The sequence below is a fragment of the Plectrocnemia conspersa genome, unplaced genomic scaffold (assembly GCF_051122295.1).
Source record: "Plectrocnemia conspersa isolate PC_06_02 unplaced genomic scaffold, ASM5112229v1 ptg000010l, whole genome shotgun sequence".
Lineage (NCBI taxonomy): Eukaryota > Metazoa > Arthropoda > Insecta > Trichoptera > Polycentropodidae > Plectrocnemia > Plectrocnemia conspersa.
This window is the reverse complement of record NW_028277174.1, coordinates 24,932,525-24,957,500: the sequence shown is the minus strand read 5'-3', so window position 1 is coordinate 24,957,500 and position 24,976 is coordinate 24,932,525. Positions and strand designations below refer to the sequence as shown.

Here is a 24,976-nt window from a genome sequence, read left to right as displayed (position 1 = left end):
AGCATGTTTGGTTTGGCAGTTATAGTAGAGAGAATAAAAGGTCTGTTTGATTCCTGAACTGATACACAGCTATCATTTTGAAGTGGTATGAAGACGTACAGGTGTGAAGATGCTCGATTGATTTGTTCATCGAAACTGACTTTACTCTTTAATCAATTGAGAAATATGAATGGGATGTGAAATACTTGCGTCCCTCAATTATATTTTTATATTTTGCTTTTTCAGATGTTAACGAACTTGACATGCAAATTCAAATACAATCTGAGAGGATAATAGCAATTATAACAGAAGTAATATACAAGACTGAAATTGTAATATTTTTATTGCAAATAAACCACGAAGATCTTGCTGCATTGAAAGAATTTGTTAAAGATGAAGATTTTTTAGAGATAAAATTCTTTATAGAGAGCTTACAAACAAAACAATTCGACCCTCCAGCTAAATATAAAATGATTAATAAATTTATGATGAAAATGGTACAGTATTCATTTTTTTATATCATATTATTTTAATTTTATTGCTTTAATGTTATGATTTATGTATTCAATGTAGTATATCAAAAGTCCTGGTTCAAAAATATATCCAGAACTATCTAAAGTTATTTGGTTGATGAATACTAACAAAAACGTACAGTCTTTGGTAAAAGAAAAGATTGAACAGGTATTTAAATATATTTTTTATACTATATTAAGCGTTCTTATATGATATACCACTTATACTTTATTTCAGTTAAGACTACAACACAAACAGGTATGTTTTTATATGATTAATTTTTTAACATTTTAAGATGTTAATACAGTATTTATTATCCATTACTATTGCTAAGGTTTTGCACAACTATATTCTAAAATAAATTATATTAACCTTCAATGTATGCCAGTCTCGTTTCTTCTACAACCAAGTGTCTTTTAGTATGTCTGCCAATTTTTCTCCAATCATAACAGTTGGAGCATGAGTGTGAGCACCTATCGCCCATGGATAGACACTGGTGTCTGCCACTCTCAGTCTTTTTATACCGTGCACTTTTAATTCATGATCAACAACTGCATCAGGATCAGACGATGGTCCCATTCTACAAGTTGATACTTGATGTTGAAACGTGGAAGACAAAGTTCTGACTGCGCACTTCCAATAATTATCAGTTCCATATTCTTCATGCAAACATGTAGGAAAGGGTTTCTTGTGCAATGTAGAATTGAACTTTTGGAAAGCCTTAGTTTCTGATAATTTGATAATATATTTGATACCTTCTACCATTGTGTTCATATCTGTTTCGTCTGAGAAGTAATCATAATAAAACTTGGGCCAATGGAACGGATTCTTGTCTTTGAGCTTGATGTAACCTTTAGACTTTGGATGCAGTAGCATAGGAAATACGCTCCAGAAATCTTTGCCTAGGACTTCACCATACACATTGTTGAAAAACCGATTATCAATGTTCATACCCTGCCTTATTGCCCCACTTCTATCAGATACTATTCCACCAGCCACAAATAACAGCTCAACGTCTGGTTGATCAGTTTGGTCGTCAGATGCTTTCGTTTTAATATACCCTATTCCCTCAACTCCACCTATGACGCTCATAGGCCCACCCCCGTTGAACTTCCAATTATTAAAGTTATCCAAAGTTAGTACGTTATCTTCATTTATGGATATCCCGGACGTGTTTGTGATAAAAACGAGACCTAAAAACGCTAAATGATCATACATTGTCTGTCCAACCTTCAAGTCTTTGATCAGTTTTATTCCCAATTCTCCAAGATGTTCTTTAGGACCAACGCCAGAGAGCATCAACAGCTGCGGCGAAGACAAAGCACCAGCCGATATTATAATTTCTTTTTTCGCCTTGACTTTATAGCGAAGTCTGTTTCGCACATACTGTACAGAAGTTGCAGTATTTGTCTTAGAGTTGATGTTGATCTTAGTGACTCTGGTGCGCTGCAATATGTGTAAGTTTGGCCTGTCTTTGAAGGGATATAGGAAGGCTTTCGCCGCACTATGCCTTCTTCCATTTTTGGTGTGAGCTTGTACATATCCAAAGCCAGATTTGAAACCTAGATTATAGTCGAGTATTTCGTTGCCTAATTCTTCGGCAGCATCGATGAATGCGTCCACATAAGGAGTTCTGTAATGATTTATAATAAAAGTATATGTAAATATGCAAAATCTATAATAAATATTTGCTTGAATTCACCTGTAATCAGGGTATTCGATGCTCATTAAACCGTTCTTGTTATGATATTTAGATCTTTCGAGTCCTCTTAAATTAGCTCTTTCAGATTTCATGTAATACGGAATCACTTCGTCATGTGACCTAGAATGTTTGCATAGTGAAATGTTAAAATAATAATAGTATATGGTTTTTGGTTTAGGATCGAATGTGTGTTACTAGTCATACAAATAAATATTGTTTACTAAAGAATAGATAAAATTTAAGATAGAGTCGAAACAGGTTACCAAGGGAATGGTTTAAATTCTAGTCAGTGATACAGTCTAAAGTTGAAAAACCTTTTATAAATCTGATCTTCATCAATTTAGTCGAATGAAAGATCCATCCCTTTTGTACAACCCTGGACCGAATATCCAAATATAGATCTTTCACATCGCTGAAAGGATAGACTTATTTGCTCAAAAAAACAGAATTATCTAGCAGTAGAGGGGTATATTGCTATTTTATTAATTATATAATTGGACGTAAATTTTAGTTATGTTCTTCAGTCTATTAATAACAAATGAATTTATTTTGCGTACTTACATTTTGGCCGACCATTTCCGATATTTCTTGTATTGTATTATTCGATTCGACAACGGTTATTCATAGGGGGTGATCAGCCACAATGAATCAGTAGTCATAAATAATAGTATTGAATGTCTGTATAAATGATTTCTTCCTACGCGTCTTAATGTTGATAATCGGCTTTGTTTTGTCAGCTTGGCAGTGACTCGACTACCGCTTATTTTTTTTCTTAAGAACGTTTCTTAACTTATATATAAGACAATTTCTCCACGCTTCATTCAATACATAGTTATATTTCATATGTAGTACACGCCATAATAGTTATACTGTTTTAGTATATGTTAGCTGTTTCGCGCTTTGCGCTCATAATCTCGCGCTAATTTGACTTGACTTAACTTGTCTTATTATAACAATCAGTGGTATCATAAAAACAACCAAACTTCATAAAGTAGTTGCATATCAGGTGACCCAAAAACACGTGGTTAAGCATTACTCTTCGGTTGTTTGTTTTTATTTGTATGGACTAAATATACAACAAATTAAATGGTAAGAATTTAAATCAATTTTGGGGTAGAAAAAAATCAAATATCAAATAAAAGTATAGAACGGTCAGAATAAAAATTATGAATGGTCATAATTATATTATTTAGAATTAGGATAAATATAAAATGGTTAAAATAAAAATAGCATAAGGTCAGAAAAAAATATAGGACGATCATGTGAAATAAAAAAAATATTATAACATTTATAAATATAAACTTTGAAATTAACAATAATCTTATTGCCAAAAAATTGACAAAAAAAATACAAATATAATATTATATATTCAAGTTGAAATTATATTAAATATTACATCCATTTGTTTTGTAATAATATGGCCAACATTACCACTATAAATTGTAAAATAAGAATAAAGTAATTGAGATGAAAAGTACTAAATTGCCAACAAAGTGCATGATGAGTGAAACATTTAGATCGCATTTTGCATGAATCCTGGAACATGTATAGATAAATATACTTGCTGAATACAGCTATAATCATGGTACTGAAATATGGTTCCTGCATAAAACTGCATTTAAGACTCAATCAGCTTTGATATACAGTACCTGGTCATATTATTAGAAAGTGTTTTATGTAAAGGCAGCTCAATTATATTTTAATTCAATCTTTTTACTGGCAGCACTGGGGAGTTATTTGCATACTTGCAACCCAACGACATATGTCATTTGTTGACGTTTCTCTGACGCAAGTTTGTGTTCGAATATAACCCAAAAACTTGAGTGAGCAACATTTTAAACAAAGTTTCTTAGCGTCATCAGACGGCGATGACATGCCCTCTGATTTTTATGATTTATAAAACTATTATTATTGGAACCTAAAAGAGAATCTACGCAAATTTCATAAACATTTTTTTTAAATAAACTTTTTACCACATAGCCGGCAATGTATGCCACAATTTCGAGAGAACTCGCAGATAAATAATCTTGTAGTAAAATTTTCATCAGTATCATTGTATTCTACGCCTATCTGGTTGGATGGAGACAATATGCTAATATTTTCTAACGGAATGCAAATACCCCTAAACGAGTATATTATTTTTTTTATAAATAGCATTAAATTGTTGTGCTGTTGGATTATTATTATGCCCTCCGTGAGATCTGATATTACAAAAAAAAATTCTGTATGGTCCTGGATTATTTTAATATATAGTATATCCCTTCTTATTCTACCAAACTATTATATAAGTGTTTAGTGCTATCTATGCAAATTAAGAATCCTAAAAATCCTATCTTTATTCTACTAGAAACTACTCTTACGCCATTATGGTGAAGAGATATTGTGTCTTCAAAAAATCTGAATATATCTAAATGATTTGCTTTACATAGAGGTTTCTTAAAGTTGAACTGCTTTATATTTTTTAAATTTAAAATAACAAATAAATTATTTATTACACGTGTGAATGTTACAATCCCTATACAATCATTAAAGCTATCTAAGCAAATTATTTTTACAAAATTTTAACGCGTCTGCTACACTATTACTGAAAAGTTGAGTAGCTAATTTTACTTCCATTTTTTGGTTGTGAAAGTTAGTGTGTTTTCGCATTAATTTGTTGGGGAAGTGCAAGTTTTCTTTCTCCTGTAATTGATGAACTTGCATTATAAAATTCCATTCAATTCCTAATTAATTTAAGCACGTGACACGGATCTAAAAAAAACTATTACGTGTTTCTGAGTACATGGATGAGGAAAAGTAATTTTAAGATCATTATATCGTAATTACAGCTCAAATTTTTAATCATAGAAAAGTTAGCATGACAACTGTCAAATGTTACAGAAACTACATCTATATTGCATTTGTGTACTTTTTTTAAACATAATTGTAATAAATTACCCTTTTGTGTGCCCATCTAATAAAAAATATGCTAACGGTAATTTCCAGTTACTGTTTATGTACACAATCATAAAAACTAGTGCTTCTTTTGCAATTGATAATAAATCGCCATCTATGCCTGTACTCATGTCTATGTAACCATGAAAACGTTTTCCATTCCACTCGGTAAGTTTTCTAAACGCAATTTCATCTATAGCTAAATTGCTAACTAAATAGTTTATAATTCTTCAATTGAGATTTTATTTTTAATGCTTCAAACGTAAACCCTGGATCTCCGTTTAAGTTCTGATACCATTTACCGATGGTTATTAGGTGAGGCAGGTTAAATTTAAAGCCAGTCGAACATAATGATAAGCTTTAAGAGAATAAAAACTTAAAGTTAATGCAAACTATCAAATGTTTTGAATTATTCTTTTTTTTAGAAAAGTTGACAACTCTTTTGATTCAGAATCAAAATTTTCTAATAGTGACAAGCCGTTTTCCTCACTTAAAAATTCTTTGTCTGTTATTGCTTTAACTATATTTTCAAAATTAACTATATCAACTAGTTTTCAAGACACTTGCTTGCTTACTCCACTAAAAAAAATCTGATCTTAGCCCACCATCCGGGATTTCCGGCAGCAGCAATCCTGTCCCAGTCTAACTTGTTACCTCGCGTATATAGCATGTAGTTTATGACCGAGCTGCCTCCTAGGGCCTTGCCCCTAGGCCATATGCATCTCTGGTCATTCATACCTAAAAAGTTCAATAGACGTTAAAAAAGGTTAAGGAGAATAATCGCGGAGAAAAACTTACCCATGCATATTCCCGGCTGTTTCTCCTGCTTGTAGCCCCAATTGAATTCGGTGCCCTGAAAGTATGCGGCCATCACAGGCACGTCAGTGAGCGAAGGTATTTCAGCGGCGCCTGCCTCCAACAGAAGAACAGTCCAGTTCCCAATCTCACTCAATCTGCTAGCTAACACGCATCCAGCGGAGCCCGCTCCGACAATGACGAAATCGTATTCTTTCAGCGGTGCTGATAAATTGGATAAACCGTTCAAATGTCTAAATAATAAACACATTGTCTTTGAACATGTACTTGCCCGGTCAGTAAGATATTTTCCGTTTCGCCCGCTCGCGTGTTAAATGACGAGACTTAGTGAGAGGTAAGAGCGTGCACTCGCAAGCGAAGCGAAAAATTTTACCGGCCGGGCCTGAACATGTGCAAGTCATACATTTATAAAGCCATAGAGCTAGACATTTCTTGATGTTCTTCAAAAATTTACAGTTAAAATCTGATGATATTCGGCATATTTTACCAACACTATAGTGGCACCTCCATTAATGTGTTATATCTTAAAAAATCGTGAAAATATGAATAAAAAATCTATCAAGGTTGTTTAAAGTGTTTATTTTAAACTTATTTGAAATATTTAGTAAACCCACCCATACTGTCAACTGATGACATACAGGTGGACGGAGACAATTTTCTCCATTCCATCTGCAATTTTTATTGCAGCACAATTTTGGATTTGCAATTGTGTTGGGCAACTTTTCTTTTTAATTTTTCATACAAATGCTCTAAAGTATTTTGGTCTGGTGACTGTGCAGGCTGTTCTAAAAGTGTTAAACTCCGACGCAAGCCAACCCCTGCTTTTTCGCACTAAGTATGGCACTGAGCGTTGTCTTGCTGGAATCGGATGGTGACGTGGTCTGTGCTTACAACATTCCTGTATCGGAAAATATATATGAAGTAATTCCTTCTATAAAACTGGCAATTGAAGCTTTGAGTCACCGAGATGCCACTTTATTGATTTTTGAAATTATTGTTAATTTCCTTTTTAAAAAAATATTTGAAATTAACACAATTTTATCGCACGAAATATTTAAACCCCTGAAAGCTAAAATTGAAGAAGGACGAAATAAGAGCCTCATTGATTTGATACATTTTTTACAAAACCGGATCATGTTGGCAATGCAAACTATTTTTCAAGTTGTTCCAAAAAAGTATATTTAAAACATGGTGAAGAATTATGGGGACGGTTTTTTTCGCCGATTGTCATCTCGGTAACATGTTAATTAAAGAAGAATTAAACAATTCATTATTGCACCACCAAAATCCATCCGTGAGAAATAAAAAATATAACTTTAAAAAAGAGTTTCAGATTTTAAACTCGACTAGCAAGCGGACATCGAATCTAGATCTTTTGTATAAATCATTTCTTACAATTAAGTCAACATCAACAGAAAGCCAACGAGTATTTTCTACGCCCGAAATATTTATCACAAAAACTAAGAATAGGTTATCTGATTCGTCCTTAGTGTTTTTAAAAACTTATTTTGCCCTGCAAAAGTAAAAAATCATCATTTTTTACGATTAAATCGATAAGTATATAATAATATATTTTTAAATATTTATTTCACTAAATTTTTATCTATCATGTATGATAGATAAAAATGTTTATATGTTTCTACAGTTAATATAAGTTAATTTTTAACCATTAATTTTTTTCCATGATTTAACATGCTTTGGTTAAGTAAAAAATAGATTAGTCAGTCACATCAATTTTACAATCAGAATCGGTTAAATAAATATACGAAATTACCATAGGTCGAAGACCAAATGAGGATAATCTCGTCGCTTTATTCGACTGATAAATCTGGTATTCAATTTTTCCCGTTAATTGTCGATTCGTTCATAATCTCAATTAGTGTCCGAAAGTTTGAAATTTAACTATTTACCTGCTGGTTGAGGATATTGGTCCCTGAGGAAATCGAACACGTCCGAGGAACCTAAAGGCCTGTAGTTGAAGGCCGGAGATTGTCGCATCAGGGAGAAGATGGGTAGAAGCAGTCTTCCACCCCTACGGCTGACCATAGTCTCTCTATCTTCTTCGTAAGCGTCCTTTATCGTTTTGCCCAGGATTCTGGACCAAGATATCACGAGCAGAAAACTCAAGTAAAATGTAGTCTTCATCTTTGAAGATGTCCGCTTAGAATACGCGAAGTTTTACACAGCTCGGATACGACTTATCCTTAATGGTATCAGTGGTTGAATAAATGAATCCGAGCCTGTCCAGCTGGCTTCTAGACGGTATATATAAAACTTGTTTTGATAATGAAACCTTCCAAAACGCTATTCAACTTTTGGAGAACGTGTATGATATTTTTTGCACTTTTTCGCTCGATTTGTATTTAATATTTGCTCTGATAAATACTATTTTTCTCCATAACAGAGAATGAATAATTTAATGTGCACATATTTGCAATATGGTATAGGGTAGCGATGGAGCGCCTTTTAAAAATAATGTTTATTATGAAGAAAAAATAGTAAGAATTACTTCGCGTAGATGAAATCTAAAAATTTAATATCAATTGCTGCCACACATTTACTGCCTAATATGTTATATCAAATAATCGAATTGTTTTTTCGTATAGAACTATTTATTCTTAGACTTTCATATTTAACCCTTTGGACGCGTTAATCAAAAATAAATATAATTTTTTTTTTTTTTTAATTCAAATTTTACTTTGGTTCTGTGTTTAAATGTTCTGATTTCTTAATTTTTAATTATTTAAAATGATATTTTATGTTTATTCACAAAAAAAATTTTTTTCTTAAAAACATTTTTTTTACTGATTTTTGCGTAAAGAGATAAAAAAATCAATTGAGCGACTGTAATCGACTATCGCGTCCAAAGGGTTAATATACCCGAGCGACTAATGTCGCTCCAAAATACATAGTCCTTTCGCGCCAAAATCTTCTTTGGAAATCTGAGAAAAAGAGATGCTCCTTCGCAACAAAAAATTGCTTTTATGCCTGAAAATCATTTGTGAACATAATGTTTGTAAGCCGTATCTACTATGACCGAAATTCGCAGAAATCGTACGTTGAACGAAGCAAAATGAAGGAAAGACCTACTCTTTATTATCTTTTCACGCTTATCTGAAAAACAGGTGCGTGTTGCAAATTTTGTGAAGTCCGTGTTTCGTTTTTATATTTGTTTTCAATAATTTGATCGCGTTTAAATTATTTCTAGTGATTTAATTTATATACAAATCCGCAAAAAACAAACGCTTATACGGATCCAATCTAATTCGTTCCAAACATTTTTACCTATTGTATTTAGTATCTACTATAAACTCGATAAAATTATGTATTTAAAATGTTCCATCAACTTTGCTGAATTAATTTAATCGTAGATGAATCTAATTCTGGTGATTTGAAAAAGCTAAAATTACGTCCCTGCTCAAAAAGTATGTAAAATAAAATTTTCTTTTCGACGCCCTCACTGATCAGTAATTTGCGCAGCATTGTGTTATGCATATTTTGTGAAATAAAAAGTTTAACGATAATAATTTTTTTTTAATTAAATAATATCTTACAAGCGAAAAACTGAATTTTGTGACTAATTAATAAAATAAATTAGTAAATAAAAAAATTACGGATATGTACGGATATTCGAATACTTCATATATTTTTTATTCAATAATCGAATAGATAAAACCTACTAATAATTTCGAACCCTAGTGGTGGCCGATGCAATACTTTGCAGAGACTCCAATCACTTGCATTAACTTAGAAGTCTTTCTAACTTCGAACGAATAAAAAGTTATACTAGCTCGTCTTGAAAGTAATGCCTAGCAATGAAATAGAGAGCTCGAGATGAAACTATTGCGTTTATGATTGTTAAAATTTTACGGACCAACTATTTGCGCATCTGTCCCGAGATCTTAATCAGTCTTAATCGCCTATAAGTACCGAAAAAACCAGGGCTGTGGAGTCGGAGTCGGAGTCGGAGTTGGAGTCGTGGAGTCGTGGTGTTTTGGCCAGAGTTGGAGTCGGAGTCGGAGTCGTGAAAAATGAGCGACTCCGAGCATTTTTTAAATTATGAAATTTATGAATTTTTAATTGCGTAATAATGAATGTGTATAGCGCATGAATATTAAACGTGTAGAAAAACACCAAAAATACCTGATAAAATTAAACTTTTTTGAGTCGGAGTCGAAGTCGGAGTCGGAGTCGGAGTGGGGTCGTGTTGTTGGTAAATATCGGAATCGGAGTCGGAGTCGGAGTCGTGTTTTTTTTTAACGACTCCACAGCCCTGGAAAAAACTATCATTCTTTGTGAAAAGGATGCGCAGTAAGCAATGCATTAGTAGACCTTGCGCAAAGAGGACTATTGCCATTTACCCCATTTGTTAACGATAGCTGAAAGTGGTTTTTATCTATTTTTCTAGTTAGTTTTTTATACACCAATTTATAATAATATATTTTTATGCTAGGAAACAAAATGAATTATAGAATGATTTTTTAATATCCTTGACTATATATACTTAGGTAGGTAATATACACAATTCGGGGATCTGGAAATTAAACTTTATTTTTATGTGCGCTTGCGTTAGCGAGCATTGTTAGGTTATGAAAACTACTGACCATTTTTTATTATATACTTACTTTACATTATTTTTATTACTGAAAACACTAACAATTTGATTTTTTATCATATTTTTTCGACCCTTTTAAATCGTATGTGTGTTATTCAAATTATTGTATATTACATCATATACCTAAAATACGGTAATCATGTTTTTTAATAGAGATTAGCGTTTTATAAGTCACGAATTTTTTGTTACACCCCGGATATAGCTGTAGTATTAATAGTAATAGTTATTGTAAAAAATAGGCTAACCATTTATTCTAATTGATTTGCTGAAGTATTTGACGTACGTTCCTGTGTAATGTGATATATCAGCAGCAACCGCTTTTATTCATTGACGATTTAAGGTCAATATAATAAATAAAATATTTATATGTTACGTTGTTGCCGTTTTTTTTTAAACTAAATGCCGTTTTTTTTAAACTAAATAGTTATATATTAAATAAGGAAATATCCTTATTTAAACTAAAAATAGAACCAATTTAAACATAATTATACCTATAATAATATTAAAAATAAAAACAAACGTTTCCGTGTGAACCGGTGCGAAAGAGAAACCACTAAATCATTTTTTTTATAATAATCATTTGAGAAAAATTGGATGATATATACATTTTCAATTTAAATAAAATGAAAAAAATCAGTTTAATTTTTAAAAACAATTAAATTTACATAACATCAAGGACTAAATACAATTAATATGATTATTTACTATTTTTCTACATTTTTATTTACACAATTGTTTATATTTTTATTTACATAATTATTACTATTTTTATTTACATTTTTTTACATTTTTATTTACATACTCATACATTACATACATACGTGCTTGTAAATTATTTAAAAATACATTTTCTTGACTTTCTAAAATCACTTCACTAAAATCTATTTTCTTGGCTAAATAATTTTCAATGCACAAGATCGATGAGTTATTGAGTCGTTCTTGTGTCGTTGAATTACTTTGCTACGTTTTCAGCGAATTCTCTAATCTACTGAAAGATCTTTCTGCTGTCGAAACAGTGACAGGAATTATGCAAAATAATTTTAGGGCAATACACTTTGCAATTCTTTCTCGAAAATAAAATTTTTAATTTTTAACAGATATTTTTCAGCGTCGAAAACTGTTTCATGATTATTTTTTAAATAAAAAAGATATTCTATTAAATCGTCCGACAATTCTTTGTCAAAAAGATTGATCAATGTTGCTCTTTTCGTTGAAATTTGGTTAATGTCTAAATTTTGTATATCGAAAATTGCTGAAAACAACTCGTTTATTTTATTTGCTGCTTCAAATCACCAATAATACAATCTAAAACTGGAAAATTATAAAATGTTGTTCACTTTCAACAACTTTTCTTCTATTTTTTGTGACTGTTTGTTCTCCTAAAATATCAGAAACTAATTTTGCCTCTTGAAAAAAAATTTTTTTAAGAGTCGCGTAAATGCTGCATCTCTCTCGCTCTAGATCTTTAATAAGAGCGATTTCAAAATCGAGGAATATTCCTTCACTTTGTAAAATGTAATATGATAATGTATAATATTTAATATATATTAATAATATGTTATTAATATTTGCCGAAATTTTGTGCGAAAACAACCGAAATATTTTTTAAGAGCTTTCGTTGTATTTAGAGCTGATGGAGTTAATTTTATAGCCATATCTCTGAAAAAAACATTTAATACTTAAACTTTTAGTTATGATGGTACATATTTTTCAACACTTCCCAACGTGCAGGGCTGTGAGAGATCAAATAATAAAAGCTTGTTATCATAACTTGGTTGATTTTCGAGGCATTGGCTCCTACTCGATTTAAAGAAAGTGCACCGCAGGGAGAAAATATGGCACCTTTGTTCTTCTAGAAAATTCGAGACTTAAAACCGTTTATTTCGCCATGCATATTCGGGCCAGTATCGTATATTATTTTTTTCCAGAGGTTCAAGAATTTTTACTATTATTTTTTCCCCAGTTTTTTTAATTCATCAACTCTATGAAACGCTCGTTAACTTGAATCTTGATTTTGTATTATATATCTGAGAATTAAAACATTTTGTTCATTGGGTAAAATATCTAGGGTTGCATCTACTATTATTCCATAATAAATCGCTTCTTTTTTTGTTCTAGAATAGTTTGAAGTTCTTTTTTAGCACATAGACTAATAAACTCATTTTGAGAATGCCACGACAAATAATGTGTTTGTCCTCTCATTAACAACGACTCAACCCCCAAACTGGTGACCCCGACGTGATTTGAACACGCAACCTTCTGATCATGACGAGCTCCGTCACCAACGACTCGACCCCCAAACTGGTGAAAACCCGACGTGATTATCAGCTCCGTCAACAACGACTCAACCCCCAAAATACTATGTCCAAAAGAAGTTTTCAATTTAAATAATGTTTTTTTATGATCAGCACTATTTTCGTGAAATGGCAAAATATCGTACAGCTTTTTCCAAGATTTATTTCTTAGTGAAAATCCATCTTTAGCTAATTGCTTAAATTTATATTATTTAGATGGTAGACAGTCGAGTTTCTTTTAATAACTCCATGTTAACCATTCTCGTGGAAAATTTTTTTGCAAATTAATATTTATTGGTTCAAGTACCTACTACGTTAGATTATTACTAAGCGTCTTATTATATATTCTTATAAATTATTTGTTTATTTAAGGAAGGAGACGCTTCTTATGAGTTACTTACATATCATCAAACTCTGCTGAAGTTGAAAGACAAAATAGTCGAAAGATTGACTAACAGTGCTGCTGAAAAACTAAAAAAGGAGCTTCTTTTGAGGAACCTGATGAGAACGAACAAAGCTCTGAGAGCTAGAATTGCTGGTTAGATTTCATTCGTAATGCAAATATTGAATTTGTTTTAATGCTACATATTGCTTCAGATGCTTCCGAAAAACTGCAGCAGGAGAGAGATACGTTTGAAGTAATGTTAAAGGTGAAGGAAGATTCGATAAAGAAACACCAGGATGATCTAGATATACTGACTAGAGAATGCAAATCAGCAATTGCAGATAAAATGTATTGAGATATTTCAAGTGTAATATATTTAAATGGTTATTATTAAATATGTATGTATGATTAATAGATTAGACATTGAAAGCGAAATGGAAGAAGCGTCTAACGATCACAAAGTTAAATGCGAGTTTTTAGAAACCAAAATTGAAGAGAGCATTAAAGAGTATGAATCACTATTGAAAAAGCATATGGAAATTGAAAACGACTTGAGAAGCAAAAGGTATTGATAAAATATTATATTATACTGCCATCTGTATCATTGCTATAAAATAATTGTATTGTTTTATTTTATTAGAATTGAAGTTGGAAAGGAGTTGCGTTATTGGCTAGAAAAATATGATGATGTCGTTGGCGAAAAGCAGACATATCTTGATGAAATCACAAAATGTTATGAAGAAGAAAAGGCAGAATTAGAAAATTTACAGGTATATTATTGTTCATGAAGAGTATATTATGTGATTGAATTGTTTATTTTTTTATTAGATGGAGTTTGAAGAACAAGAAAAAATGTATATTCCACTGATGGCTGAAAAAGATGAAGATTATAGAAGGGAAGTATTATCGAAAGTTAAAGTTTTCATTGAAGAACATGCTGCTAGGGTTTTGCAAAGAGCTTGGAGGAGAGTTTTGAGTGCTAGAGCTGAAAAGAAAAGGGTAAAAGCATTTATATGATGTAGCATATGTTTATTGATGTTTTAATAATATTATTATATTTTAATAGTTGAAGCGAATGGCTGGAAAGAAGAAGAAGGGAAAGACGTCGGTAAGAATATAATATTAATTTGACTTTAGATACTAATAAATAGTCATATGAATATGCTAATTATAAATATATATTTTAGAAACCCAAGAAAAATATTGTTAAACCTAAAAAAAAGAAGTAGTATGAAGATATTAAAATTATTTATAAATAAAAGTTATAAATTTTGAAATATATTTTAATTATAATGCAATATTGAAACTTAAAAATAAATTATAATACAGAAAAAGCACAAACGATAAAAATAATTTCTAGTAAAATTAAATATACAGGTAAATTTTAATTAATCACACATTCGTATAAAAAGACTACGTATTCGATAAATTAAAATCTAAGCTTCTCGGACTTCCGTTCTCTTTCTTGGAATGCTTTCTTAGAGTAGCAGCTCTTGCTTGCAATATTGGAGCCGTTTTGTCGCCAGAAGATGGCATAAATGATACTGCTCTTCTTATTTTATCACCTTCTTTTTGAGTCGGATACATAACCTAGGAATTAAATTTAAAATATATAAAGATACTCTTATGTATATATAGAAAATGTAAAAGCGCTAACAATAAGTTGTTCTTCTAAAATCTGCTGCGATTCTTCACTGTGTCTGACTTTATTTCTAGCTATTCTTAGTTCTTCATCCAGCTTCTGTCTATCAGATTCCAACTGTTTTAAGCGATCTTCAGCCTCTGTATAATTATAAATGGATGCATTATTTTTTTATAAATTAGACAAATAATATAACCTTAATAAAACCTTTTAATTGAATCTCTTTGATCTTCTGCAATTCTTCAAATTGTTTTCTCTTCAAAGTTTCAGAAGTTAGTAGATGTCTTTGTTCTTCTTGAAGGCGCTCTAATTCTTCTCTTTTATCCCATTCTTCTGCTAAAACTCTGTAAAGTAAAAGTAAAGCAATGCTCGTTGTATATAAATACTTCATAATATATATTTGTCAATTTATACCTAGCCTGCAAAGCTCTGACTATTTCTTCATCTCTTTTAGCTTGCGTTTCTTCAGCCAATAGACGTTCAAGTTCCGTTTGAGTAGTCTTCATTGCTAATAAACGTTTATTCTCTTCTTCAGCTAAAGCAGCATACTCTTGAGCTTGATTTTCAGCAGCAAGGCGAGCTTTTTTTTCTTCCACTAGCAATATTTTTGTTTTTTGAGCTTCTTTTGCATTTACATTACGTCTCTTCACATCATCTAAACGTCTATTCTTTTGCTCTCTTTGATACCCATGCTTTCCTTTAGAATGCTCTATGGCTAATTGTAAAGCAGATGTCCATTGAAGTCGACTCCTAAATAATAATATAAATTAAAACAAATAAAGTAATATTATTATTATTATTAATTTAACATACTTATGATCTTGTGTCGCCAATTCAAACGATCTTTCAGTGGTTGTTAACAAGAATTTCTGTGGTTTAGCAGAAGTTTGACACACTTCTACTAAAGAATTTGGCGTTAATGATATGCTTCCACATAGATACTTTTCGCTTGGTGATTTGTAATAATTTAATTCGCACGGTTGCAGAACAAACCAATACTCCCTCAGCGTTGGGAGTAAATAACCTTTCTTCAATAAAAATCCCTATAAAATATCACTATAGATTATTTTAATACATAAACTAAGTTATACGCGTAATAAAAGTGTGTTTACCTTTTTTATAACGTCTTTGATGAATATTTGATATATTTCCTCAATTGCTTCCACTATTGAAACCTGTTCCACGATTCCCAATCCTCGACATTTGCTCTCCAATATGGCAATGAAAGTACTAAATCTAATTGGTCCTATCGAATTCGTAAAATTATCCCAGTCAACTTGATCCCACGTTAATCCTAAAGAGTTGACTAATTGCTCAGCTACTACTCCTGCTTCAGTCGGTTCCAGCAACACCTACAATAATTATTATTGTTATCGTTTTCAGGCTTCTTGAAGTGTGAAGAAATAATGAGCTATACCTGGAAGTTTTGTGTGTTCAATTCATCTGGAATCAAATCAGCAAGGAGGCAAAAAATTCTGAATATTTGATACACAGACGTGTCGGAGAATATTGGTTTTTGTCTTTGAGAATATAGTTTTCTGCATATCAACCAGCAAACCTTTAAAATAAATAATATAAAAAATAAAATTGATTTTTTTCTTATGCATCATTTTCCTACAAACCTCTTCAATTTTTTCTTCATAATTCCTCAGCGATGTGAAATTAAAAGTATCAGGAATGGCAGAAAATACTTCAGTGTATAAGTAATATTTGAAGCTTGCAAAATCTAATTCTGACGTTGATTTGTAATGGTCCAGACCTCTTTCTACGCCGTACAAATCCAACAAAGTTCCAATGTTTGCCGTCAACACCTGATATCATATACATTACATTTTATTATTTGAACTGTGACTAAAATGTAAAAAACATAACTGGAAAGATAACACGTATAATATGTTTACTGTGTGGACTCATTTCCTTGATAATTTGATAAGAATCTGATTTTACGATATATTATTAAAAGGCCAATTTTGTCACATTTTTTTATAATGGTGCATCTAAGAGCTTATGTTTTTTTTATGTTATATTGATAAAAATATAGATTTCATAGAATTGAAATTTTTTATTCGTCGTATATACAGTATACAGTATTTTTCTTTAAATGTACTTCAATTTAACTGATATCATAATTTTAAGAAATAATAATATATGTTTAAGACATGAGATTTCATAACAACTAGAATAATTGCCTAATAAAAACTAACGATATTTTAAAGGCTGTTCTGTGAATTCCTAACGCTGAATAAAACAAGCTTCCTTTTGAAAATACAACATTAATATCAATGTAATATTTAGATTTTTAAGTATAAAACACAAAGTTAGACTTTTGAAAGAAATCTTTTTTGAGAGTTTCCTAAATAAAAGTTCGCACATTAAACAATTCCCTGTTTTGATCAAGTAAATTAATTAACCCTTTGAGTGGTACCGCCGTACACGTACGGTGGTCAATCTTTCACTGTTTTGAGGTACCCGAGATAGTTATTTATTTACACATATAACTAAATAGTTTTTTAGTTTGATTTATTGTAAATGATTTCAATAGAAAATAATACCAAGTTATTTAAGAGTACGAAATAAATTAATATAACAGAAAATATTTTATATATTTTTTTTAAATATTGAGAGCTTAATTGATATAAAAAAATCACGAAAGCTGAATAATATATAATAAATATGTAAAATAAATTTAATTACTAAAATTTTTAGATTTTAAATCGGCAAAATAAGCACAAGAAGAGACTTCTTGTGTCTATAAACCAGAAAACATGAAAAATACAATTTAATATCAACGAATATGAAAAAATCATAAGTGTAACATCTTAAAGACGTGCGAGACATAAATATCAGTGAGTTGATCGTTAGAAGAACAACAATCAAGGTATTTTAATTATCTTTAAATACATTTATTTACTAAATTTGCGGTCTTTTTTAAAGTAAAATGGAGAGAATGAAACCTTTTTAAGGCAATAAATAATATGTATAACCATGAAAGCTTTGGTAACAAAATGTAAAAGTATTACTGTAAATTAAAAACTCGATTCGAAATGTGCGAGTCTTTAGTCCTGAGCTCACTACCAGTGGAGCTCACGCCAAATCGACACAGACGACTCAGTACAATCCAAGACTTTTAGACCACCACCATCGAATATGGTCTAGCTAGAAAGCATTTGAATATGTTTTTAAATTGAAAATATATTCACACTTTTATTGAAAATAGCTAGCGACCTCTTAGGAAATGTTTGATAAAAAAAATATTCTTTTACTGAATATACATATTTTTTTATCGTTTTATGGTAATGCTCTTCATTTAAAAATCTAGTGCAGATGTTCTTAACCCAAAGAAAAGCATGAAATCATTTGCATCTATATGCGGATTTCACGACTTTGAATTGAAAGACTGACAATAAATTTTTGCCAAATGTGTCATCCCATTTACAAAATCTTTCTTTGAAAATGTTACAAGAGTCGATTTTATCTTTCTTTTAAAAAACGTGGAGCTTGTGTCCTTAATTTCAAAACTTGTCCTCTTAAAAGTCAAAATATTTCTATGTGATATAGGAATCATTTATTGGTGAAATATTTTTTAAAATACGGTGATTCAGAGAGATGCTTCATATAATGTTGACAAAGTTCATAATAGACTTGATCGCTGAAAGAGTATTTGTTGGTGGTGCAATGTAGGTGCAATGTAGGTGCAATGTAGGTGCAATGTATTTCTAAGTTCCCAGAGCAAAGAGAATGCATCTTTGCAGTTAAGTTTTCCATTTCCAAAATGTAGATGGCTTATGTATTATAAATATAATAGTTTTCAAAAAAGCTTCACCACATTTGAACTCTTCTATGATGTCAACATCATGTACATAGCAAATAAATGCAAGGAGCTAATAACATTGCAGTTTAATCCAATTGCAAACAGATCGAAAATGGCATTTTTGTTTTTGATTTATTTCAGATTAAGCTTAATGAACAAAATATAATATAGAGTTTTTCAATCCTACATATGAACCCCTTAGGTGATCTTTACTTATATATTATTAGCATTGAAACAACTCTAACAATTCCACAAAAATAATAAATCAGCTTTCCAAAATTTGATGTACTTTGTACTTGGTTATCTCAATCATCTGGCTAATGACGATGATGATAATCTAAATTTGTGATTCTGGTATAACAGTATGACCGAATAAGTAAAAAAATTCACTGAAACTCACAAGCGTTTGATGGATGCGATTTTAGCATTTTATTTTTAAACAAAATACGTTGCTAACATTTGCTAAGCAAACGGAACTTATTGAAATAGCATGCGTATGGTGTGGCTGCAGAGCAAACAGTAGTACATACAGTCCGTGTAAATATTTGTACTGTACGCCAGAATTGTATTAAAATGAGCAAATGAAACATTTACGAGAAGAGAAAAAAAAATAGCGGAGCAAATCTGCATGTGAAGCAGATTATTTTTTGCGTATCATCGAGTTGTGTCTTAATTAAAAAGACTTAATGCGCAAAATGACAGGTGGTTTTACAAATATGGAATCATCCCATTATGCTAAGAACTTTCACCGACAACCATAAACACCCACATATACATATGTAAGAATATTTCTGCTCTGTCAATTAAATTTATTTCTTGAACCTGACATACATACATTAGAAAATGTGCAATTTCGGTATATCATCAGCAAAAACAGGTAAGCTGTAATATAAAATATTTATTCGAAGGTTTAAGGAAAGTTAGTTATTAATCGAATATGTTGGTGGCTAACTCATCGTTGATATATTTTAATATATGTACATGTATTAGATAAGCATACTAATTTAGGTGATCATAAAAAAACTATAATTGCCTCGTTCATTTTTATTGCTTTGATCTAGTTGAGTAATTGTGCTGACACTTTTTATTGATTATCACAATAAAAGTTAATGAACTAGTAGTCATACAAGTACGTATCATTTTCTTAATAACTGAAGATATTTCTGTTGATATTTAAGCATCTGATATCAGATTCTAAGAACAAAGAGAGAGGTATCTGAGCTTATAACTATTTTATAATATTTTACTTAAAGATATTATTTTATTATAGTAATTGACGCATAGGCGTCTTCCCACGTCACAATTTCCAATATGGACATTCGCAATGTGGTACTTGAACATTCACATGCAGTTTATCGCTGTTTGTGTTTATTTATTTAACACAAGTAGCAAATGTCACATTACTAATCGCGTAGTGAATTGACTGTTTTATATCTAAGTTTTTTAATAAGCAATGCATCAGCGATTGTCTTTTTATTGTCGCCATAAATTGAAACGGGATGACTAATGAGACGAAAAATGTGTGAAACTTATATGGATACTTTTGTTTAGTTCTCTTCTTGCTAAACACAATCATATCTACATAATGTATATATGATACAATATGTCGTGTCAGATTTTAATATATGAATCAATTGTATAGCAGTTAAATTAGTCACAGATATCTCGAGTTGAATATCGTATTTATTTTCTTAATAATCTATAATTTTTCATATGAAACATTTTATTTTGATAATCAATCCATTATCAAAATAAATTGAATCCCGAAAAACATGAGCCAGAGACTTTCATTCGTCATAGTTGCCAGAGTCGCGACCAACACCATCTTAAAGCCGTTAGACTTTTGATTTGTTACGTAGATCTAAATATGCAACAGGTAATAAATACTTTATTTTTACAACCTAAGCTGTAAAAGAGTGAAGAAAATGAAAAGTGCAGAATAATTTTACGCTCGTAACCTATTCTTAAGAAAGTTTTTGCTGCGCAGCAGTGGCGTAGCTATGGTGGGGCGGAGGGGGAGGGCCGCCCCGGGCGGCACTTGCTTGGGGGCGGCATATTCGCGATGGAATCGTCTAATGTGGTTCTTAACCCTGAATAAACTAAAATTTATGTAAATCTACGAATAGCAAGAGCTTGAAGCAATTATTATTCTAAGAAATGCTGATTTTATGACCCTGTAAAAAATGTATGGGGGGGCAGCAATTTTAAGGATTGCCCTGGGCGGCATATACCCTAGCTACGCCACTGCTGCGCAGCTAAATAAACCTTAATATTTTCTTAATCTTATAATTAAAGTAGCCTTTATAAGTACATATGTATTAAATAAAAAAAAATACATATCTACACTTTTAAAATAATAGTGCGATTAAAATCATAAGATTACATTCTGTGCTGTAAAAAAAACCATCATATTTTTTATCAAGTAAAATATCGTTGTCTTCTTAATTAGAATGCCCAGAAATTTATCACTGCGCGGCTGAATACGCCTCTAAGTTTTTATAACAAATACTTTTTTTAAGATGTGAAACCTTAAAACTACTTTGAATAAACTATCAGTTTATTTGTAAAATATTCTTAAGTCTATATAAAACGGTTTAAAATATTGCGTTTTATTATTTTCATTTTGGACTAGAAATCTATTTTTAACTACCCGGAATCCTCATAAACCAACGCAATCATAAAAATGAATTGTCTATTTTTGTTTTACGAGTGTGCAGACAAACAATACAATTTGAGTGAGCCGCTAGAATGATACATCATAGACTGCGATATGACGCTAAAATTTCCTTTCGGGCGCAATAAATACTTTTCTTACAAGTTTATTGCCTAACACGGTTCACTTTAACCAAAAAAATAAACTTGAAAATCTAACTGCAAAATATTATTAAATCGAGCAATATGTAAGCTGGAACGTCTAGGTTTTGCCTAACATTTCAACATTGTTTACAAGAAATATGCAGTTATTTTTAGAATTAAAACTGAATCATTTTGTCTTTTGTCACCCGGAGTCATGATTCATAGACGCAATTAAATTTCAGAAAATCCGATAAAACATTATTGAAATTGAAATTCCATTATAGTGTGACTGATGGAATTTCAAGGACATGGACTAGCGATATGACGCTAAAATTTCCTCTCGATCGCAATTCACGCTTTTAATACATAACTTATTGTAGACTAACGCAGTTTAAACAACGAAAAAGTGCGTTATCTTTTATAACGTAAAAATTATAGCGTAAATATTTTTAATTAAAAAAAGACAAAATTCTCTGAAATGCCGTTTCGGTAATGGGTTCGGAGCCGGGACGCTCTTTCTGCTTTACGATTTTCATTTTATAATTAAAATTTCGACATTATTTACGAAAAATCTACCGTTTTTACTTAACCTTTATAATTCCATGAGCCACATAAAATTATTTTTAATGTAATAATATAGTTTATATAAATTATTTTTAATTGAAGACATAAGCCAGAACTTCCGGTAATTAGTTTAGAAATGGAACGGCGCTTCAGTATAAAATACTGTTTTTTTTTACACTAAAATCGCAGTATTTCTACCCGATTTTAAAGACTAAAATGCTGCGAACGTTGAGAATGGAGCGTCAATTTTTGTCTGAATTTGTGAATAGACGCTTTCTATTATGTAACCCTTTAAACGCCAGCATCTCTTTCTAAAAATAAATATAAAAACATGGTTTACTGAGTAATGATTCTAGTACAATAATTTTTAATAATTAAACAAATATAATTTGTAAATAAGTCGTTTACTTGTTATAAAAATATAACATATGACGCACCGGTGAGTTGCTGGCGTTTAAGTGGTTAACGCTTATCTTAAAACAGATGTGCATCATGTTTGTATTAATTTTTAAAGTTCATGAAACGCGAAGTGGTGCAGGCATGAAGACCTTTGATCGATTGTTCTCAATGTATTCATCAAAGCTTATTTTATTCTTTGATGAATTGAAAATATTTTTAAATAAAACTTTTTCAGATGATAGTTAAAATTAAAATATAATTAAAGAATCATCAAAACTGATTCTATTCTCGCTAAGTAAACTTACGTTCCGATAAGATTATTCGTTAAATTATAGTTCAACTGTAGAATTTCACGTTGCGCTGTTATTTAATTTTTAAATTAACTAAGTATATAGTCATTGGGAATAAGAGTGTGTACGTGGCTTATTTTTTACAAAAATGTTTGGGTTTCATCCGCCTGCGTTAGGATGACGATTTATTTTTAGCTAGGATCAGTTAGGAAATAATTTATTTTAATTATATGAATAAATGTTTTCGATCCAACATTCAAATCTTGATATGGACCAATGATTAGATCTTTAACAAGAAAAGCCATATTATAAACCAGAAAAAAACATCTAAAATATGTTTATTTCGGTTCGGTACATTTTCACACACGCGCGTTAATTTGAAACAAATCATAATTTTTAGATAAATCAACTTCAATCTCATATGAACAAGCACAATCATCTAGTTCTAGTGAAACGTCCTATGAGAAGGTAAACGATTTAGGGGATTTTTTTAAGAAGTGAAGAATTGGCAAAAGAGACAAATAGATTCCCTATCTCTACAGATGTGGACATTGAATTCATATTGAATAACTTTAACCATGTATAAAAATTAGACAGAAAAATATATTTTAGAAGTTCGGGAGGAAAATAATATTATAATAATAATAATACTTACAGACCATTTTATATATTGCCAATTTAATTTTATAAATTAAATTTGAAATATTTTTTTTTAATTTTGAAGCTAAGAACCAAATATAGTCCCCTTGCCTCACATTTATTTACTATGAATAATAGTTGGTTGTATAAGTGATACAAAAAGTTTATAGTACAATTAAGATAGTAGTGAGCCGCATCGTTTGAATGGAACACTAATAAGACAGCTCAAAAAATCAAAATGTATTTTGCGTATGGACACAATTGGCCATAACAATTTCATTTCATAAGAAACACTTCACTAATTCAAACGACTGATCTAGAATTATGAAAATTGTTCACAAGTTTTTAGAGGCAGCACCTTCAGCTTGGACTTGTTGACGAGTCCATCTCCGTCGTGCTGGAGGGCTGCGAACGCGTGCCAGATGGCGTTGGTGACGTCACCGAGTAGGGCAGACATGGCCGCGACGACGGAGGCGGACGAGGGCGGCGTCGGCGGAGGGCGCATTCCTCGCGGAGCGGCCGCCTGCGACTGCGACGAGCAATCGACTGCACGCTTTCGCCGTCGTCGCCACAGCCGTGATTCATCGCCGGACTGGTTCTCGGCTTCTCATTGCAGACTTATCGCAAACGCGGTTTTGCATTCGCGATACGGCACGCACGCAACTAAAACAATGCATCTCTTGCTACACAGTTTCTTTAATTATTATTTTATAAAAAAAAACAATATTATCTAATACACACGTATGCATACAGAAAATGTTGTTAGTATTCGTATATTTAGTATATATTTATATATTTTTTTAAATAAGTTGTGATAAAATCAGTTAAAATTTAAAAATAAATTTACTAATTGTACAAAAATATTGTTATTGAGCAGCTTACGCCATGGCTTCCATTTTTTACAAATGCATTAATGCGTGCTAGGGCCGAGTAACAAGAAGAAAGTCGTGTATGTCACACGAAAATACAATTGTGGGCTGTTTTTGTTTCTACCTGGGCTACAATAACGGTTATTATGCAGAGGTCGATGATAATGTTACACGTAACATATATTATATAAAAAAATGTAATTAAAAACATTTCAAAAATTAATAAAAAAAAATGATATATGGTTTTAGGACACTAACCCATACATAATACATACTAAATATTTAAAGTCATATATTTAAAAATAATATTAATCAAACAATCAACTCACTATTATATAGAGTCAAGCAATATCCTCTCCACACATCAGATACTTTATTTTATCATTAATAACTAGTTTGTCGTTCCTAGGCATAATTGTAGATGATGCAATTCGAAGAGGTGTTTCTAATTGAATGTGATTTCTATTTTTGGTTTTTATTGACACCATTTTAGAGAATGCTTATTCACAAAGAAAGGTTATTTGGAATGGCAGCAATCTTTAGCTCTTTCACTCAACTCTGTATATTCCTCGTTATCATCCATATTGATCCAAAAAACATCAAATGATTCATTCTTAAAAGTTAGCTTGCACGATAATTAAATCAATGCATATTCCTAAGATACTTCGTTGTCTCGCTTATTCGTGAAGCGGTAATGCTCGATTCAAGATTTTTCGTCTGGATCACAT

The 24,976-nt window shown here is 31.1% G+C and overlaps 3 protein-coding genes across 7 annotated transcripts in view; 1 reads left to right on the top strand and 2 right to left on the bottom strand.

Moving 5' to 3' along the window:
- The window catches only part of LOC148231133 (dynein regulatory complex subunit 10-like), a 33,287-nt gene extending 16,820 nt beyond the window's left edge, over positions 1 to 16,467 (top strand). For 2 of the 3 annotated variants that reach the window (XM_088195786.1, XM_088195785.1), the window contains 10 exons: positions 226 to 476; positions 553 to 660; positions 730 to 750; positions 13,226 to 13,391; positions 13,451 to 13,586; positions 13,654 to 13,803; positions 13,879 to 14,008; positions 14,067 to 14,237; positions 14,305 to 14,346; positions 16,264 to 16,467. In XM_088195786.1, the coding sequence (XP_088051912.1) occupies positions 243 to 476; positions 553 to 660; positions 730 to 750; positions 13,226 to 13,391; positions 13,451 to 13,586; positions 13,654 to 13,803; positions 13,879 to 14,008; positions 14,067 to 14,237; positions 14,305 to 14,346; positions 16,264 to 16,272 (1,167 nt within the window). In that variant the 5' untranslated portion in view covers positions 226 to 242 and the 3' untranslated portion in view covers positions 16,273 to 16,467. Of the gene's footprint in view, positions 1 to 225; positions 477 to 552; positions 661 to 729; positions 751 to 3,920; positions 4,018 to 13,225; positions 13,392 to 13,450; positions 13,587 to 13,653; positions 13,804 to 13,878; positions 14,009 to 14,066; positions 14,238 to 14,304; positions 14,347 to 16,263 lie in introns of those variants that run through there. The other variant, XM_088195787.1, reaches the window with a different exon arrangement.
- LOC148231134 (glucose dehydrogenase [FAD, quinone]-like) lies at positions 653 to 8,217 on the bottom strand. 3 transcript variants are annotated; one of them, XM_088195782.1, is made up of 6 exons: positions 7,855 to 8,217; positions 5,927 to 6,148; positions 5,734 to 5,866; positions 2,195 to 2,314; positions 1,100 to 2,125; positions 653 to 929 (listed from the first exon to the last, which is right to left on the bottom strand). In XM_088195782.1, the coding sequence occupies exons 1-6, from the start codon at positions 8,087 to 8,089 to the stop codon at positions 860 to 862; spliced, it is 1,806 nt and encodes a 601-aa protein (XP_088051908.1). In that variant the 5' UTR covers positions 8,090 to 8,217; the 3' UTR covers positions 653 to 859. The 3 variants fall into 3 exon arrangements, with proteins under 3 accessions (XP_088051908.1, XP_088051907.1, XP_088051909.1); XM_088195781.1 differs by having other exon boundaries at positions 653 to 2,125; XM_088195783.1 differs by lacking the exons at positions 5,734 to 5,866; positions 5,927 to 6,148; positions 7,855 to 8,217 and adding an exon at positions 2,756 to 2,949 and having other exon boundaries at positions 653 to 2,125.
- Positions 14,508 to 23,929, bottom strand: LOC148231132 (differentially expressed in FDCP 6 homolog). Its single transcript, XM_088195784.1, has 9 exons — positions 23,738 to 23,929; positions 16,503 to 16,691; positions 16,298 to 16,438; positions 15,993 to 16,232; positions 15,694 to 15,923; positions 15,295 to 15,630; positions 15,088 to 15,224; positions 14,896 to 15,020; positions 14,508 to 14,828 (listed from the first exon to the last, which is right to left on the bottom strand). Exons 1-9 carry the CDS (start codon positions 23,882 to 23,884, stop codon positions 14,652 to 14,654), a joined length of 1,722 nt encoding a protein of 573 aa, XP_088051910.1. The 5' UTR covers positions 23,885 to 23,929; the 3' UTR covers positions 14,508 to 14,651.
- Between the last annotated feature and the right edge of the window lie 1,047 nt (positions 23,930 to 24,976).

What these genes read in the sequence shown, in the direction of transcription:
- LOC148231132 (XM_088195784.1), bottom strand. Translation starts at nt 23,884, where the DNA reads ATGCGCCCTCCGCCGACGCCGCCCTCGTCCGCCTCCGTCGTCGCGGCC. An exon ending in TTGGCGACACAAGATCATAA is followed by an intron (nt 15,631 to 15,693) that starts GTATGTTAAATT and finishes ATTATTATTTAG; the next exon opens with GAGTCGACTTCAATGGACAT. An exon ending in GTCAGAGCTTTGCAGGCTAG is followed by an intron (nt 15,225 to 15,294) that starts GTATAAATTGAC and finishes TTTACTTTACAG; the next exon opens with AGTTTTAGCAGAAGAATGGG.
- LOC148231134 (XM_088195781.1), bottom strand. Translation starts at nt 8,089, where the DNA reads ATGAAGACTACATTTTACTTGAGTTTTCTGCTCGTGATATCTTGGTCC. An exon ending in CCAATATCCTCAACCAGCAG is followed by an intron (nt 6,149 to 7,854) that starts GTAAATAGTTAA and finishes CCAATTTATCAG; the next exon opens with CACCGCTGAAAGAATACGAT. An exon ending in ATCGAATACCCTGATTACAG is followed by an intron (nt 2,126 to 2,194) that starts GTGAATTCAAGC and finishes AAATCATTACAG; the next exon opens with AACTCCTTATGTGGACGCAT.